This window comes from Saccopteryx bilineata, chromosome 1 (assembly GCF_036850765.1).
Source record: "Saccopteryx bilineata isolate mSacBil1 chromosome 1, mSacBil1_pri_phased_curated, whole genome shotgun sequence".
Taxonomy (NCBI): domain Eukaryota; kingdom Metazoa; phylum Chordata; class Mammalia; order Chiroptera; family Emballonuridae; genus Saccopteryx; species Saccopteryx bilineata.
The window spans coordinates 312,339,867-312,355,716 of NC_089490.1; the positions used below are offsets into that span (position 1 = coordinate 312,339,867).

Here is a 15,850-nt window from a genome sequence, read left to right on the forward strand (position 1 = left end):
TTCCAGTGCTCTTGCGGAAGACAAGGGTCAGGAGAAAGAGCTCACAATTTTGTCAGAATTGTTCTTTGTGAAACAAGGAAGAAATGTGACCAAAAATGTAAGAAGTCTTGAGGGACAGAATGGTAGCATTTGTGATTTGCAGGTATAAATCCACCCTACAGAAATCTGAGCAAGAAATGTTATTTATTGTACAAATATATTTTGACTTGGGGGTTGGGTGTGTATGTGTGTTTATAACCCACCAGTTCCCTGGACAGCAGAGAATAATTTTAATTAGGTAGGGCAGCTTAATGGTTAAAAGTCTGGGCTTAAGGTCCTGGATTCAAGGTCTAGTTATGCCATTTACTTTTTTGGTGGGTACTTTTTGACCATTGTAACCTATTTTGTCCCCCATCCCCACCACCCCACCTCTGGCAACTAGCTCTCTGTTCTCTGTATGTATAAATTAGTTTGTTTTTTTTTTAGATTCCACATATAAGTAAGATCATGTGATATTTGTCTTCCTCTGTCTAACTTATTTCACTTAGCACAATAGACTCTAGGTCCATCCATGTTATTGCAAATGGCAAGATTTCATTCTTTTTATGGATGAATAGTATTTTATTATATATATCACATCATCTTTATTCATTCATTTAATGATGGACTCTTAGATTACTTCCATGTCCTGGCTATTGTAAATAATACTTCAATGACACAAACTTCTGCATATGTCCTGAACAGGATCCACCTGGCAACCCCATCTAGGGCCAATGCTTGAATCAACCAAGCTATCCTCAGCACCTGGGGCCATGCTTGATCCAATTGAGCTACTGGTTGTGAGAGGGGAAGAGAGAAAGAAAGGGTAGAGGGAGGGGGAGAGAAGCAGATGGTGGTTTCTCATGTGTGCCCTGACTGGGGATCAAACCAGGGACATCCACAATAGGCCGAAGTTCTATCCACTGAGCCAACCAGCCAGGGCACTTTCCTTTTTATCTGTTCCCTTTTTTTTCTACCTCCCATCCCCTGTCCCCACACTACACTAACTCTGGTCCTTCCTCATTCCCATTTAGTTTGGATATGGCCCCAACTGTTTATAGATCAAGCTAATTTGTAGCCATGAAGTTTGATGGCCAAGTTTTATTTCCCCATTGCTGACTTGCTAGAAACCCAGCAACTTCAGCTGACCTTCCAGCTCAGACCAAGCCCACCCTCGGATTGGTCTTTAAGATTTCAGGTGGTATTCTGGATATATTCAAAATATCTATGTACTTATAATGTACTTCTCCTGCAAAGGTTAGAAAGTGAAGGAATTGGCTTGTGTTCATCCAATTAAGTTGTGGGGAGATGATCCTTATTTATGCCTGTCTCTAGGTCTTTCTTAATCACCTAACATCTGTTTCCTTTAACTGTCTCAGTTTATCCTATTGTTCTAAAGAAATTTTAATAACATCCTCTTCCTCTCTCAAAAGTGTCCTGGTTTGGAGCATACATTGTAAAGTCATCCTATCATTTGGGACTGGCTTACAGGGGTGGGCAAAAGTACATTCATAGTTATGAATGAGTGAAAGTTTGTTCTTGTATTGTTATTTATTAATTAGTGTATTATTTGTATTATACTGTAAATCTACTCTTGCCCATGCTGTAGTAGTTAAGCTTTTTTTTTTTTTTTCAAATAGAAAAGATGGTGGGCTACCAGGCAAAAGATATTTTATAGCACAATAACAAGAACTGTGAGTAGGAAAGTCAGACTGAAGTTGTAATTTTCAGAAATGGTGCTCCAAAGAGATCTTTTTTGTTTTGTTTTGTTTTGTTTTTCTGTAGTGTGAACTGGAATGTATTTTTTTCATAGCAAGTAGTGTTTTGGAAAATGTAGAAGAGGCTTGCTATATCATTTGTATTTTCAGTGGTCAACCGTTGTTCTGTGGAATTAGTAAAAGCAAGCTAAGAATGCTCAAGGGAAACACATCACACATTTTTAATGCTAACCTTCTGCTGCTTTACTTTTCTCATCTCACTTCATGAATGTTACTGGGTAGAATGCATATTCCACCATGAGGTGTGAATAAGAAATCTAATAATACTCTGAACTAGAAGGAACTGGCAGAGTTTTTTTTTTTCCCCTAAAATTGTGCAGCCTTGTTCAGATACAACAGACAGAAATTATTCAAGGACCTGGAAGTGGAAACTCCCAGCATTGTTACCGTCAACTATCTCTACCCGAATTGAAGAGACGTGAGCTGGTGTAAATGCCACATACCATCAAGCCACGTCAGCGACGCAGACCACAGTGGCTAGACAGAGACAATACACACACATGGCTGACAAAGGCTGGGCTGCATATGGAATAATGCTTTCATCTATGTCAGCTGCAGCTGCAGTAGAAATTCAGGGCTCCCAAGACAGGCCATTTACCTGGTTCACAGGTTCTCACCTCCTCAGAGGGGACTATATATTCTTGTCATTACACACAGTGCACATCATGTGTTAACCAACTCCACCCCCACCCCCCCACCCCCATTCTAAGAAAAGGCACAGGGCTGTAAGAGATGCAATGCAAAATGTTGCCACCTGGTGCACAGCTGAGAGGGACAGGAAAGCCAAATCCCAGCTGAACTAGAATGGACACAAAACAACAGGCAGCTTAATGTTTCCTTTATTGGCCGCCTAACAGCACACAAATCAGGCTTTATAGGAAGCTACAAAAAAAAAAAAAAAGGTGGATCTCATTCTGTCATTAAAGCACCACCAGGCCTCAAGAGCAGTGAAATAAAAGGAGTTTCTCAGACATGACACTCTTGGATGTATTTCTGGTTACTCTGAAGGATGGCATGATGTATATTCAGCCCCAGGTGGTCTGTCTTTGATAAGCTACCCACTTGCATATTTACATATTCAGAAGCTCTACGAACAAAAAGGTATGAAAATGGAATCCACTACTACACGTTACAGTAGAATGACATGTAATTTATTCATATAACCGACAGGCAGTACTCAAAATTCATTTAAATAAGCAAGTGATTACACAAACATCTAATAATACTAAAATTGATAAAAGGTATAAAATACCATGGGTATGAAATGCCATGGTAAATACTACTCAACAGACAACAATCATAATTCCAAACTAAATCATGAATTTTTAAATGATGTTTAGCAGTTTTGGAATGATTTGATCTTTTCCCCCTTCCAAGCAATTTATTTCTTCTTTTGATATAAGACAAGGTCATTATTTTCAAGAAATATTGCAGAATGACATAGCTTAGGTTACTCTTCTGCAACACATTTTTTTTCTTGCAATTTTTTAAAAAAAATATTGCCTCTTGACAGAGAAAACAAACCAGTCAGCACTCAGTTCCCCAAGCAAAGATGCTTGGATCAGAACAGTGCCAGGGTGTAACTCTGAATTCAGCAAGAGGCAGGCAGTGAAAAACCTTTTGCAGCTTTTGAAGTAGGTATACATTCTTCTTTTCTGAGGTGCTAAGCGTCATAAACATATTTAGGCATCCAAGCTCATGAAATTATGGGAACAAAATAATTTTATATCCAAATGACTATGACAGATTTGGGGGTAATTACAATATAATTCTGTGGTGCTTCAAACAAAAACAACACCTATCTAAATTTGCTCCTTTTAAGCCTCGTTACAATTTTGTGAAGCCGGCTATGTTTGCAGGAATGGTTTGGCTTATCATGTGTCTGTATTATTTTAAAGTCTTATACTTTATTGGAATGAGTCCCAGGCATAAACCTGGCTTGAAAAGCTAGCAGCAGCAGTCATGAAACATATCAATAAATTAAAAAGCTTCCACAGAATAAGAGTCAGCAAAATCTCTGACATACAAAATACAGCGAGAGAAATACAGTTCTTCAGTGCTGAATTATGCGAGGGAGGAAAACAATCTAAAAAAATAGAAAACTTTTTCCATACCTGGCGTCAAGGCAGGATGTAACACCGCAAAATGCCACAATATGAGCAGTCACTGGATGACAGATACTCCAGAAATAGTGGTTATCTGGGCATCTGGTAATTATGACAAAGAGATGAAAATACTGTACCAAAAGGCATGCATACAATCAGTGTGCATTCAGTGTGCAAGCCGGGACCTAAGCAGAGATCTAACACGACAATGAGGCAGTGTTCCGGGGTATCCGTTAAAATCAGTGTGGGCAATTACATGTTGATTAAACCTTCTGAGGCAGCAAAGTGTGGGCACAGAGCCATGTCTGGGTTCTGCAGCTGTTTTATGATCCTCTTGCGGAATTTCTCCCGCACTCGATTAAATTCCATTATGTCCATGGGGTCCTCGTCAATCCAAAACTTATGAAACTCGTGCATCAAATAGCCTGTTAGAGATAAGACAGTGATAAGAACACAGGAGAAAAAATATCCTTAATCACATTCAAAATCATCCTGAGTGGCTCAAAGTGTTGTTAGACCAAATAGCAGCTCAAAGAAATAAAGGTATTTCACAGCAAATACTACTGTTAAAAATTATTCTTTAAACCAGTGCAGTAGGAGCTATTGATCTACAAGATTTTTGCAATTAGTCTTGGAACTATTCTCACCCCTCTCAAGCAGGAATACGCATAGATTCTGCCATCTCCTGAATACGAATCTCATCTGCATCATATTCTGAAAGGCCAACAGCGACAGCGACTACTTCATTCTTCCCCTCCTGATTAAATTAACATAATGGTCTAATTTTTCAAAATTACTCAACTCAGTCTTTTCTTTCCTCCTGATACCTAATTTGAGTAAAGCTTTATATTACCCTGACAAATCAAACAAATGCATTCTGACAATCTATTATGAGACAATAAAAATTGTAAATCAACTCTAAACAACACAGACTGGTCATTAAACTACATGAAATTATTATTATTATATTATTATTTTTGTGTGACAGAGACAGAGAGAGGGACAGATAGGAACAGACAGGAAGGGAGAGAGATGAGAAGCATCAACTCTTCCTTGCAGCCTCTTAGTGTTCGTTGATTGCTTTCTCATATGTGCCTTGATGGGAGGAGGGGGGCTACAGCAGACCAAAGACTTCTTGCTCAAGCCAGTGATGTTTGGGCTCAAGCCAGCTACCATGGGTCATGTCTATGATCCCGAGCTCAAGCCAGTGACCCCTGTGCTTAAGCTGGATGAGTCTGTGCTTAAGCCAGCGACCTCGGGATTTTGAGACTGGATCCTCTGTGTTCCAGCCTGACATTCTATCCACTGTGCCACTGCCTGGTCAGGCTACATGAAATTATTAATAAGACTTCCTTGCTCTGAAGCATAATTTCATATTCAACTACTTTTTTTTTTGTATTTTTCTGAAGTGAGAATCAGGGAGGCAGAGAGATAGACTCCAGCCTGTGCCCCACTGGGATCCACCTGGAAAGCCCAGTAGGGGGCGATGCTCTGCCCATCTGGGGTGTTGCTCTGTTGTAACCAAAACCATTCTAGTCCTGAGGCAGAGGCCATGGAGTCATCCTCAGCACTTGAGCCAACTTTGCTCCAATGGAGCCTTGGCTGTGGGAGGGGAAGAGGTAGAGAGAAAGGAGAGGGTGAAGGGTGGAGAAGCAGATGGGAGCTTCTCCTGTGTGCCCTGGCTGGAAATCGAACTCAGGACATCCACATGCCAGGTGAATGCTCTACCACTGAGCCAACCGGCCAGGGCCTTAACTACTCTTATGTCTTCAAATGTTATCTATGAATGATCTGGATTGAGGAAGTTTTTGGAATAAATGTTAAGTGTTTGACAGGAGAATCTATTTATTATGTTCTGTTTCCCTCCACCACATTCAGAATGGATATATGAGCAGTTTTTTTAAAAAGATAATGATATTTATATATAATAAACCTATTGCAAACTCAAGTGTCTCTGTATATTTTTTAAAAATTGAGAAAATAATATAGTTGCAAATATGGCCTGACTGGTGGTGGTGGAGTGGGTAAAGTGTTGACTGAGATGCAGAAGTTCCAGGTTTGAAACCCCAAGGTTGCCGGCTTGAATACAGTGTCACCAGCTTGAGTGCAGGATCATCAGTATGATCCTAAGGTCACTTGGTTGAGCAAGGGGTCACTGTTTTGGCTTAGTTTTCCTCCCCCAATCAAGGCATGTATGAGAAGCAATCAGTGAACAACTAAAGTGACTCAACTATGAGTTGATGCTTCTCATCTCTCTCCCTTCCCCTCTCTTTCTCAAGAAAAAAAAATAATGTCAAACATTACAAAAGGTTTCCTTTCTTTTTTTTTTTTAAATTATGGTTTTTAAAATAATTTCCCCTGATTTGAGAGAGAGCAAGGGAGAGAGGGAGAAAGAGAAGCAACAACTTGTTGTTTTACTTAGTTGTTCCCTTTTGCTTGTGTACTCATCGACTGCTTTTTCTATATCCCCTGGCCAGGGGTTGAGCCTGTGACTTCTGGCATGTTGGGTCAGCACTTCATCTACTAACCCACCTGGCCAGGGCCCACAGGCTTTTCCTCATGTTAACATTAGAATGCAGTAGAAAGTAGGAGCAAGAATTTTGGAGTCAGGAACCTGGTTTGAATCCCAGCTTTTTCATCTCCGTTTGAAAGGAGTGAGCATCAGAGATGATAAGAGGATTTTGGTTTAACACATGCAATTCTAATTGTAAAAAAAAAAAAAATCAATACTTTTTGCTTTTCTGATAACTAGCTACTTACGAGAAAAAATTTAAAATAATTTTATAAACAGAATTTTAAAATTCGTTATTCATATCTTACTATAATACAAATTGTAAAAGTGACCTTTGTTCCCAATTACTGCTAACACACACTGCCAGATATTGGTCCACTTCCACAAATCCATGTGATTACTCATTTATTACATTGCTAGGTGTGTTTGTGTCTCCTTAAGGATATGGTCTCTATACAACTACAGGAGGAAGGGTACTAAGAGGAGAAAGAAGTTATATTGCTTTTCTTTGGCAGTTGACTGCTTCATTTCTTTTAGGACTGGGCTGTCATTGGGCCTTCCACACCCATTAGCATGTTATAATTTGTGTTAACACAAGTTAACACAACCGTCTCTGATGGGGACATACACCAACCCTCATCCACATGCCTCAGTCATGAGACACAGTCATGAGAACATGATGCATCTGAGCAGCCCTAGATCAGAGGTATCAGAGACCCCAGGAGACGTCCATCCACCTCTGCCCCAGCCCACACTGGGATTCACCCCAGCACCATCCAGCCTGGACTCCTCTGGTGGCAACTCTGACATTAGCCTGTTCCATGGATGAAGAATTTGATTTTTATTTTTCCCTCAATGGATAATAGGAATTTATTTTCAGGAAAAAAGTTCAAATGAGAATGGAGTTACTTGAAGCCTACAAGTTCTATCTAGGTAAATTATCTCTCTCTCTGGGTCCTAAACAGAGACCTCTAGATGAAACTTTGTTTTTCTTTTTTTTAAAAAAAATTTTTATTGAATTTATTGAGGTGACATTGGTTAATAAAATAAATGTTTCAGATGTATAATTCTATAATATATCATCTGTATATTGTATTGTGTGTTCATCACCCCAAGTCAAGTCCTCTTCCATCACCATTTATCCCCCACATGCCCTCTTCTACCTCCCCCCAACCCCCTTTCCCTCTGGTAATCACCACACTGTTGTCTGTGTCTATGAGGTTTTTTCTTAATCCCTTCACATTTTTCACCCGACCACAAACCCTCTTCCCTCCTGAGAGCTGTCTGTTCTTTAAGAATCTGTTTCTATTTTGTTAGTTAATTTTGTTCATTAGATCCCACATATGAGTGAAATCATATTTCACTTAACATAATACTCTCCAGATTCATTCATGCTGTCGCAAAAGGTAAGATCTCCTTTTTAATGGACAGGTAGTATTCCAAGAACCTGATTCTTAAAAGGTTCTTCCTTTCACCTAGCCAAACTATGTTGCCCTGTATTTTGGGGAACAAAGTCAATACTTCTCCAATTCAAGTACGTGAAGTGCCCTTTCTGCTCTTAGCTTATCTCCTTTCCAGGTAAAGCATCCGATTTCTCCTCACCATGGCTTGCACACCGTGACTTAGAGTTCGCTTATCAAGCTGGGTTTGCAGTGCACACCAACAAAAACTTGTTTCCTCTAATCTCAGTACCTTAGTTTACCAAAACAATTCAATCATTTGGCCATCTCAGGAACTGTGCAAACTCCTCTAGTATGCCAAAAATGGTGTAGGGGTCTGTTAAAAATGCTGACCCTCCTAGACTCAAACAGACATCACAGTTCAGTTAGACGAATCTCATTCATGTCACCAAAGTGTGAGAACCATTGGTCTAGAAAAAACACCCTCTTTTTAAGGTCTTTGGCTTCTTTATCAATATTATAATTTTTATGGTTCTAAATGAAATCTATGATCATTTATAATGTCTTCTTTCCTTTTATATAAAATACAGTTTTCCTGACTTGGCCTCTGAGCTCAAATAAAAACACCTGATCTTTTTTTTTTTTAATATAGAGCCAGGTTTCCAACATAAATTAAAATCATCCATGGTGAAAAAAAGGTATTTCATTATATCTCATGAGTTCTCAATTCCTATTGACAATAATAAACAAGCACTGTGAAAAGTTCTCTTTTAATGAAGGATTCATGTTTCCACACTACACATAAAAATATTCACTCTTCTATAATGTGCAGGTAAATTGGCAACAGTCTAGAGGTGATGTAGTATAGCACAGAGTTTTAGAAGAATACAGATCCATTTGGTTTCCCCATTTTTCTACTTTACATGCAAAAAACGTACATAGAGAAAAATGTTTTGAAAAGTTGAAAAGTGAGGATTCTAAGATGGCAACGGAATAGGCGGATGTTCCAACTGCCACCTCCCAGGACCAAATTGAATTACAACTTAATTTAAGAACAATCATCTTGAAAAACCAACTTCAGACTAAACAAAGAGGAGTCTATAATCAAGGATCACAGAAAGAAGCCACGCTAAGACTGGTAGGAAGGGTGGAGACACAGAAAGGACTGCCAAGCTCCCAGGAGGACTCTCACTGTGGGGAAGTTTTCCCTGAAAGGTGTGGGCCCTTAGCCCCAAGCCCAGAGCCCCAGTATAGAACCTCAAAGCCTAGAAGAGGTGCCCAGACAGCATTTGGCAGTGAAAAGAGCCAGAGTTTCTGTCTGTGAGAAAGAGACAGAGCTCTCGGAGATGCAGGCTCCATCTCAAAGGGCCAGTACAGAAAACCTCATTCACAGCCACTTACCAGAGGCTTTAGCAGGGGAGAACTGAGAGGACTAGTTACATGAAGAGAATCTGATGTTGGAGGCCTAGGAAGAGACACTGTGGGGATAGCCACTAGAACCCCTGTGCTGAGTCATTCTCCAATACTGCAGTCACCATCTTTCTTAGGTGGAAGTCACCTCTGAGCGGCATCAGCCTGGGGAAAAACAACTGCACTGCCTTTGGGATTCTCTCCTGCTCCAGTCAAGGAGAAGGGTTATTCTGAGAAGCCAGGAAGCAGGGGGCGCATCAGTGACTCAGTTTTCTGGTGTTGAGGCTGGAGCTTTCCACCACACACTTCTGAGTCTAAGACTAGTGATTCTGCCTCATGGAAGACTCAGTAGAAACTGTCCAGACTGTGGGCAGACCACACCTCTGGGTCTCAGAGGCCACACCCTATAGAGGTATGTGAAAAAAGTCTAGACAGATTGACACTTGGAACCAAGGGGCAGAGCCACATCCACTACTAACTCAAGAAGATTTGGAACTAACACAACAGGTGGTGGGTGGCAGATAGCACCAACCCTAGACTCAGATAGCTATACAAGCAGTATGACCAAAGAAGGAGTCTAGCAGGCACCAGAAACTGTGGAAAATAAATACATCCAACAGGACAGACATTGCACAACATGTAATATGCATGATCAAGGTTGACCTTAGAGCCAGCCAGCCTAAGGGATAACTGTACCCATGAAAAGACCAACTGCATTCAATACTCACATACAACAGGAGGGAAAATATTACCCTCAAGAAGCATTTCTAGAACAAGGAAAACAGGTGGTACTGAGCTTCTACACCTGTGGAGCTCAGTACCATCAAGCCTATCTTCCTCATAAAGACACCACAAATATTTCAAAATCTGACAGTGCTACCTAATACACAGAGAAAATGGGCAAAGAAATGTGACCCAAATGAATTAACAAGAGACATCCCCAGAGAAAGAACTAAATGAAATGTAAGTAACCAAACTACCAGAAACAGAGTTTAAAATAATGACTTTTAGAATGCTCAAGGATCTTAGAGCAACAATGGATGGTCATAATGAGCATCTAAATAAAGAGATAGAAAGAATCAAAAAGAACATAGAAATCATAAAAAAGAACCAGTCAGAAATGACAAATACAATATCAGAAATGAAGGCAGCACTAGAAGAAATCAACAGCAGGCTGGATGAAGTAGAGGATCAAATCAGCGATTTAGAAGACAAGGTAAACAAGCATAAAAGTAGAGTATTAAAACAAAATGAAGGGCCCTGGTGGGTTGGCTCAGCAGTAGAGCGTCGGCCTGGTGTGCGGGGGACCCGGGTTCGATTCCTGGCCAGGGCACATAGGAGAAGCGCCCATTTGCTTCTCCACCCCCCCCTCCTTCCTCTCTGTCTCTCTCTTCCCCTCTCGCAGCGAGGCTCCATTGGAGCAAGGATGGCCCGGGTGCTGGGGATGGCTCCTTGGCCTCTGCCCCAGGCGCTAGAGTGGCTCTGGTCACAACAGAGCAACGCCCCGGAGGGGCAGAGCATCGCCCCCTGGTGGGCAGAGCTTTGCCCCTGGTGGGCGTGCCGGGTGGATCCTGGTCGGGCGCATGCGGGAGTCTGTCTGTCTCTCCCCATTTCCAGCTTCAGAAAAATACAAAAACAAACAAACAAAAAAAAACAAAAAGAAATGCAAAAAGGCTGAGGAACTCTAAGAGACCTCTCTGACAACATGAAGAGAAACAACATCCATATCATAGGGTTTCCTGAAGGAAAAGAGAATGAACAAGGGATAGAGAACCTGTTTGAAAACCATAGCTAAAAATTTCACTAAACCAATGAAGGAAAAAGTCACACAAGTACAAGAAGCACAGAGAGTCCCATTAAAGAGGAACCCAAGGAGGCCTACACAAAGGCACATCATAATTAAAATGCCAAAGAGACAAAGAAAGAATACTAAAAGCTGCAAGAGAAAAGCCATTAATTACCTACAGAGGAGCCCCATAAAGACGACATCGACTTCTCAACAGATACACTTGAGGCCAGAAGGGATTGGCAAGAAATATTTAAAGTGATTTAAACAAGAACCTATAACCAAGACTACTTTATTCAGTAAGGCTATCATTAAAAACTGAAGGAGAAATAAAAAGCTTCCCAGACAAAAAACCCCCAAAAAACAAAACTCAAGGAATTCATTACAACCAAACCAATACTGCAAGAAATGTTATGGGTCCTGCTCCAAAAACCACAAAGGAAAAATGAAATTGAGAGAAAGAGGATTGTGGATCTAAAGAATAAATGACAACAAATAAGTACATGTTGCCTGACCAGGCAGTGGTGTAGTGGATAGAGCATTGGAATGGGATGCAGAGGACCCAGGTTTGAGACCCCAAGGTTGCCAGCTTTAGCGTGGGCTCATCTGGTTTGAACAAAGCTCACCAGCTTGGACCCAAGGTTGCTGGCTTGAGCAAGGGGTTACTCAGGCTGCTGAAGGCCCACGGTCAAGGCAAATATGAGAAAGCAATCAAAGAACAACTAAGGTGTCACAACAAAAAACTGATGATTTATGCTTCTCATCTCTCTCCGTTCCTGTCTGTCTGTCCCTATCTATCCCTCTCTCCGACTCTCTCTCTGTTTCTACAAAAAAAAAGTACATGTCAATAATTACCTTAAATGTAAATGAAGTAAATGCTCCAATAAAATGTTATAGAGTAGCTGCATGGATAAGAAAACAAGACCCGTCTACAAGATGCTGTCTACAAGAGACCCACCTCAGAACAAAAGATACATATAGACTGAAAGTGGAGGGATGGAGAAAAGTATTTCATGCAAATGAAAATGGAAAAACAAGCTAGGGTAGCAACACTTATATTGGACAAAATAGACTTTAAAACATAGGCTATAGTAAAGGATAAAGAAGGTCACTACATAATGATAAAAGGAGCAATCCAACAGGAGGATATAACCATTGTAAATATTTATGCACCTAATATAGGAGCACTTAAATATATAAAGCAGATTTTGATGGACATAAAGGGTGAGATCAACAGCAATACAATAATAGTAGAGGATTTTAATACCCCACTAACATCAATGAATAGATTCCCCAAACAGAAAATTAACAAAGAAGCAGCTGCCTTAAATGACACACTAGATCAAATGGATTTAATAAATATCTTCAGAACCTTTCAACCCAAAGCAGCAGAATATACATTCTTTTCAAGTGCTCATTGTACATTCTCTAGGATAGACCACATGTTAAGACACAAAACAAGTTTCAATAAATTTAAGAAGACTGAAATCATATCAAGAATCTTCTCTGATCACAATGGCATGAAACTAGAAATCAACTACAATAGAAAAAGTGAAAAACATTCAAACACTTGGAGGCTAAATATCATGTTATTAAATAACAAATGGGTTAACAATGAGATCAAGGAAGAAATAAAAAATTTCCCTGAGACAATTAAAAATGAACATACAACTCAAAATCTATGGGACACAGCAACAGCAGTCCTATCAGGGAAGTTCATAGTATTACAGGCATACCTTAAGAAACAAGAAAAAGCTCAAATAAACAGCTTAACCCTGCACCTAAAGGAACTAGAAAAAGACAACAAATAAAGCCCACAGGAAGTAGAAGGAAGCAAATAATAAAGACCAGAGTGGAAATAAATGGCATAGAGGCTAAAACAAAACAAAACAAAAGATCAATGAAACCAAGAGCTGGTTCTTTGAAATGGTAAACAAGATTGATGAACCTTTAATCAGACTCATCAAGAAAAAAAGATAAAGGACTCAAATAAATAAAATTGGAAATGAAAGTAGAGATGTAACAACTGACACCACAGAAATACAAAGGATTGTAAGAAAATACTATGATGATATATATGCTAAAAAATTGGAACACCGGTCAGAGTAATGGCGGAGTAGGAAGCGATACCGATAAATCTCCCCCAAAACTCAACAAGATCTTCAACCAGAAACAGAAAAACCTATACTTGGAGTTTCCAGATTCTTCGCAATACACCCAAAGGTATGATTGAGTGAAAAATTGGCTAAATATATAACCAAACCCCGAAGGAAATAGGGAGTAAGAAATGCTCCGCCTTCCTCACTAACCTAAACAGGGCGGCTTTCTCTGGTAACTGTGAATATAGAAACTGAGGTGGGCAAAGGGGGTGAATAGATCCAGGCCGCCGCAGCAAAAACGGCCGAACCAGGCTGTGGCTCAGAGATCCAAGCCGAGGAAAATCTGATCCTGTGGCAACCCGGGCAATACAAGCTAACACTCGCGCCAAACCCAAACAAAGAAAGACAAGCGGAGCGGCCATTTTACCCGGTCTCCTGGTCGGTGCGCAGTTAGTGGAAGAGAGATTTCTTCCTAAGCCGCGGAAGTGGGTGCCCGTGTTGCCCCACTGAGAGGCAGGGTCAGAGGCCTTTCTGTGGGCTGAGGGCAGAGTCTCTGGGCAGCCCCAGCGCCCTGGGAAAGCCACGCACGGGAGGGAGTGAGAACTAATCCCAACGGTGGAGATTTTCCGTGCTGGAGGCTGTTTCACTCAGAGGGAACCGCGGCTGGCCTCATATCCTGGTTTGCGCGCGCAGATAAGGAGTGAGCGATTCCTCCGAGTGCCTCGGCAGTGCGCGCCCGTGTTATCGCACAGAGGGGCAGAGTCAGGGGCCTTTGTGTGGGCCAAAGCGGAATCTCGGGCCGCCCCAGCGCCTTGCAAAAGCCGCACATGGGGACGGAGCGAGACTCAATTCCAACGCTGCAACTTTTCCCTGCGGTTGGGGGTTTCACTCAGAGCGTGAGACTGCTGGCCGGATATCCTGGTTGCAGACAGTGAGTGAGAGTTTCCTCCAAGCGCCCCGGAAGTGGGTGCCCGCTTGTGTTACCGGATAGAGTGGCAGAGCCAGAGGTCTTCGAGTGGGCGGAAAGCCCGCCTGATTATGCTAGCAGCTCTGACTGACTGAGCCTTACCCAGAGCCCTGTGCTGAGTGGAAATAGAGTGGGGAGTTGCCAGCAATTTGAGCCTCTTACTATCCAGGCAGAGGCAGCAGCAACCCCATACCTGGACTATCAGGCTACTAATTGAGGAAGGAAAGACTAGGAGAAAGGCTCCAGGAACACGGACTCTCTCACTGTCGGAGCCTATAAATGCTAATGAGCCTCGACTCCCAACGAGAATAAAGCACAATACATGACATTGCCATAGAGACTTATCAACTGCAAACCTCTACCTGAGCGTGCCAAAGGGGCAGAACCCGGGGTACAGAGTCACCGACCAGGAAGAGGGAGAGAAAAGAAAAAGCAAGAAGATAACCTCTCAAAATCAAGAATAATCTGCAGACTTTATAACCTATCCCATTTTATTATATTTGTTCATTTGTTTCTCTTATCTTCATTCTTGAGACTTTTTTTTCCTCCTCCAATTTGGCCGATTAACTCTCTACCGGTCTTACTCTCTCCTCTCCTTGAACTACACTACCCATAAGAGTTACATCTCCCATTATCATTTCTCTTCTCTTCCTTTCTCTCTATGAGGGTTGCACTCCAAAACCCTTAACTCTCTCTCTCTCTCTCCTTTCTTTTTTCTTCTTTTAGTGGTTCCCTCTTTTTTTCTCTCTCTCTCTTTCTTTTCTCCCTCTATATTACTTTCTTCCTTTCTCCTTTACATCTCCTCTCATTCAAACCTCAATAACAAACAAATTATCTTACCTGGGACTCAAACCTATGTTTGTGGCATTTTGGGGGGTTTTTACGTCACCTTTTTAACTCACTAGCAGTGCTCCCATCCCTGGCTCTCCATATTATCTAGTTCTTGTTCCACTAAATACAATAGTAAGTTTTTAATTTGTCCCCCCATTTTTCCATTTTCCTCTTATTCCTCTCATCATAACTCTTAGAAAACCAACACCTAAAAGCAAATCATTTTATTCTTGACCCAAATTTTTTCCTTATTTGCTTTTTGTGGGTCCATACGCTCTTTTTTTTTTCTTTTTTCTTTTTTTTTTTTTTTCTTTCTCTCTTTTTTGCCCCTTTATTACTTTTCCCCAATTCAGGCCCTCCATCACAGGCATTGTTTGTTATAACTCACAGTCCACCACAAGATTTTCTCAAGAAAGAGGGGAGAGGAGAGGAGAGGAAAAGAAGAGGGGGGGAATAATTTCCTTTTTTAAAAAATTTTTATTTTATTTTATTTTTCTTTATTTCATTATTAATTTTTTTTAAAAAAAAACAACTCTTTTCGATTTGTTATTTTTTTATTTTTTTTAACTTTTTATTCTTTATTAAATCTCATTAATACTATCAACAAAACCACCCTCAGATGCCATTAAGGAAGAGAAAATCGAATATCATGGATACAAAAGAAAGAGAAGTAACACAGCTAGATGAGGAAAAATCTATGGAGAAAAAATTTAATATATTGGAAACCTTGGAGCTAAATGACAGAGAATTCAAGATAGAAATCCTAAAAATCCTCCGAGATATACAAGAAAACACAGAAAGGCAATATAGGGAGCTCAGAAAACAACTCCATGAACACAAAGAATATATGTCCAAGGAAATTGAAACTATAAAAACAAATCAAACAGAGAAGAAAAACTCAATTCACGAGCTGAAAAACGAAGTAACAAGCTTAGCTAATAGAA

The 15,850-nt window shown here is 40.6% G+C and overlaps 1 protein-coding gene across 5 annotated transcripts in view; it reads right to left on the reverse strand.

Moving 5' to 3' along the window:
- Positions 1 to 2,925: 2,925 nt before the first annotated feature.
- Positions 2,926 to 15,850, reverse strand: part of ELMOD1 (ELMO domain containing 1) — a 94,697-nt gene continuing 81,772 nt past the window's right edge. For all 5 annotated transcript variants that reach the window (XM_066247540.1, XM_066247549.1, XM_066247521.1 and 2 more), the window contains one exon: positions 2,926 to 4,326. In XM_066247540.1, the coding sequence (XP_066103637.1) occupies positions 4,154 to 4,326 (173 nt within the window). In that variant the 3' untranslated portion in view covers positions 2,926 to 4,153. The remainder of the gene's footprint in view (positions 4,327 to 15,850) is intronic.